Source organism: Arachis ipaensis, chromosome B09, assembly GCF_000816755.2.
Source record: "Arachis ipaensis cultivar K30076 chromosome B09, Araip1.1, whole genome shotgun sequence".
Taxonomy (NCBI): domain Eukaryota; kingdom Viridiplantae; phylum Streptophyta; class Magnoliopsida; order Fabales; family Fabaceae; genus Arachis; species Arachis ipaensis.
Genome location: NC_029793.2, coordinates 21,765,044 through 21,768,550, shown reverse-complemented (window position 1 = coordinate 21,768,550; position 3,507 = coordinate 21,765,044). Strand labels below are relative to the sequence as shown.

At 32.0% G+C, this 3,507-nt stretch overlaps 1 protein-coding gene across 1 annotated transcript in view; it reads right to left on the bottom strand.

The window, feature by feature from the left end:
* Window positions 2,950-3,507, bottom strand: part of LOC107618655 (bZIP transcription factor 53) — a gene marked incomplete in the record, with an annotated part of 1,280 nt that continues 722 nt past the window's right edge. Inside the window, 1 exon segment of the mRNA XM_016320777.2 lies at window positions 2,950-3,507. Coding sequence (XP_016176263.1) covers window positions 3,266-3,507 — 242 coding nt within the window.

Sequence of the window (3,507 nt, the reverse complement as noted above, 5' to 3'; positions counted from 1 at the left end):
ATCAAATTGATTTATCCACTTAACTTACCTTCATAGTTAGAGGTTAACAAAGTGGGAGCAAAATCTAATTCTCATCACAATTGATAAGAATAACTAGGATAGGACGTCCAGTTTTCATACCTTGCCAAGAGATTTTTATAATTATTAATTTATTTTTCTTGTCATTTAAATTACTTGTTCCTTATTTCAAAAATCCAAAAACATACATTTTTCCATAACCAATAATAAATCATACTTCCCTGTAATTTCTTGAGAAGACGACCCGAGGTTTAAATACTTCGGTTATAAATTTTATTGGTTTTTGTTACTTGTGACAACCAAACTTTTGTACGAAAGGATTCTCTGTTGGTTTAAAAATTATACTACTAACGCGATTATTTTTATAAAATTCTTTACCGGCAGAAATCCGTTCATCAGTCCCACTTGCGTAATTGTGATTAAGACAAGCGACATGGCACTCTTCCTTTGAGACAAGTGATTCTCTGATTTATGAATTAAATTCTGATTCCAAATTTATCATTCCCTTTCACTAATTTTTGTGGGCAAAATTCTCTGATCGATGAATTAAATTATGATTCCAAGTTCTATTCAATAACATTAAATCTTTGACTATGGTACAAGTTGGGTGGAAGGATTAATCATAGCTAAAGGAGGGATACAGAAAGAATGAGGAGGAGAGAGTCAAGGATCTTGAAAGACCCTAGTGGTGTCACCAGCTTCAATCTTTCAACCAATTCCTTTTCAATCATTTTACGACCTTCCAATACACTCCTCTTGCTTTAAGAAGGCGAGAGTGGAGTTGAATAGAAAGTTTTTAGGATTATTTTGCTAGTAAAACCAAGTTCTGAACTCAAAAATCTTTAAAGTCAAAGTCTACTATTTTTATGTTTTTCACTTTTTTACCCTTACCAAAACTAACTTAGCATACTATGAATGTTTTTGAGTATCTGACTGTTGAAAATAAGATAGAGAATAAATAAATATGACTTTTCACTGTTGCTTTAATTAACACATATCTCCCTTCAGTAGATAATAATCACTATTTTCACACTTGTATTTTCTTCTTAACCTTATCTTCGATCAAATCAAAAGTAGACTTTTTAGAATGATATACCATGGAAGATAAGCCAAATTATTTGTCTTGAACTCCAATATGACTAATATTCAACAAATCCACAACTGCCAATGAATTCTTATGAGGGGTATTGTCTTTCAAGTTTCAACTATCCAATTTTAATACCCTAGGACTTATGTGTGTAGCAGCATAACGTTTTGTTAAAATGTATACACAATTATACTTATAAGACATTAGTTTTTGGAGATTTTCGAGTCCAGAACAAATACTAATTGTTAATTTGTCATGCAGAATATAAAAGGGAGCATATACAGACCGTAAATGCATAAAGAATAGTAATATTTCTTTTCAAAAGTACTTTTTCGACAAAATAAATGACAATTAAGGGTATGTTTGATTTGCGTTTTTATTTTTAGTATTTTTTATTTTTTGAATTTTATTAAAAAAATAAAAATAAATGATAAAAATAGAAAATAAAATTATTTTATTTATTTTTTTACAAAATTTAAAAAATAGAAAATACTGAAAATAAAAAAAAAACAAAAATGTATATAGCTCAAAACGTATTGCGTTTTTAGATTTTTATCCCAAAAATGTTTCATTAAAAGTTGAAACATCACGCTATAAATTCGGTTAATTTTTCTCTTCTAAATTGTAACATTGTGAATACAACATACAATTAAGCTCTCTCTCTCACGCAAAGGAAACAGATTTGAAGCTTTCAGAGAGCCGTTACCGTTGCTTCAGTCTGGGTTGCAATGGCCCTCCTCCTCTCTTCTACTACTCCTCTCCCCTGGAAAACCTCTTCCCTTTTTCCTTTCTGTCCCCTTCTCTTTTCTCTTCCTCCCAAACCATTCATATCTCCTTTCTCAGTGTCTCACTCTCACTCTCACGAGTCACATTCTCATCACCTCTCTCTTTTCTCTCTTTTCGCCGGTCACAACCCTTTACTACCATTTTTTTGTTATCACATGCCTTCTCTTCTTTTCTTTGCAACCCTTTTCTTTTGTTTCTCCCTGTTTATTCTGTTGTTGCTTGTTTATTTTGTTGTTTTCTATTTCTAGAGATCTAGATCTAAGATTCATATTTAAGTTAAATAACCTTTTTGTGGTGTTTCGCTCTTCTTTTGTGGTGTATTGATCCCTTTATGGGTGTGTTAGTGATGTTTTCATAAGTTCGGGATGAAGATACAACGAGAACATTTCATCTATATAAATATTTACAATTTCAGATAGCACTTAGATCGATTTTAAAAAGAAGAGAAGATAAACTTCTATAGTGCAACACTTCCGGTGTAATTTAGAAACAAAAGATATTGTAACGAGTCTCTGTTTCTCTGTTTCTCTTGTATAAAATTCTTTGTAATTGAACTTTGCTCCTGCTCTCAGACAATAGTTCAACATAAAACTTATTCATTTTTTTGTTTAATTTCATATCTAATGTTTCTTCTACAAATCCATTTTTTTGTTTAATTTCATATCTAATGTTTCTTCTACAATATGCAAGTGTCATAAAACTTATCCATTTTTTTGTTTAGTTTTTTTTTTTGTTTTGTTTAGTTTCATATCTAATGTTTCTTCTACAATATGTAAGTGTCCTTTGACTATTTTCTTAAATAAAAGTTTTCTTCTATAAAAAAAAACAAAAAGACATACAATTATTGTTATCAAAACAAATTGCTCCCCCTAGTAAGAATATTTATGAAACATTGAGACTATGTTTATTTGAAGAAAAAAAAAAAAAAAAGAAACATCTTTTTATAATTTCTTTTCTTCCAATCACACATAGCCGATAGCCTAAGGGTTATCCCAAAAGAAGAACTAACTAGAGTTTACTCACATAGAAGAAAAACTTATGAAGAATAAAGAAAAAAGAAAGCGTAAGAAGAGAACATCATTTCCAATTAACAATGATAATACAGATACAAAACAAGACAATGCCATTTAATGAAACAGAACATCGCATATAACTGAACCCAGAGAACATCACAAGCAGATACATATAATTCACAGACATGACATTGGCACTCATCATCATTCCGAACACTTTCACAACCCCAAACTGAAGCCCCCTTTTTATTTTAAAACTACCACCCAATGGCGACACAAGAATCCCAAACTAAATTACTAAACTACCCACACATCCGAGCAGGAGCTTCTCTGCCAAACACCAACATAATTCTGTAACACTTCAATGCAGGAACATGTCTGCCGAAGCCATGATTGGCTGAAATGGGTAAGGAATCTGCCAAGGCTTCATGAGAGGATCCAGAATCTCCGGTAAATCAACGGAGAGCTCACCGCCGCTTACGACTTCAGCAATTTCGAGGATGGAATTGAGGAACTTAAGCCTGTCCCCAAGCTCCGTGATCTGAGCCCTGATGACGCCGTTTGAGGATTCAATCTCTGCATAAGATTCCTCCTTCATCTTAA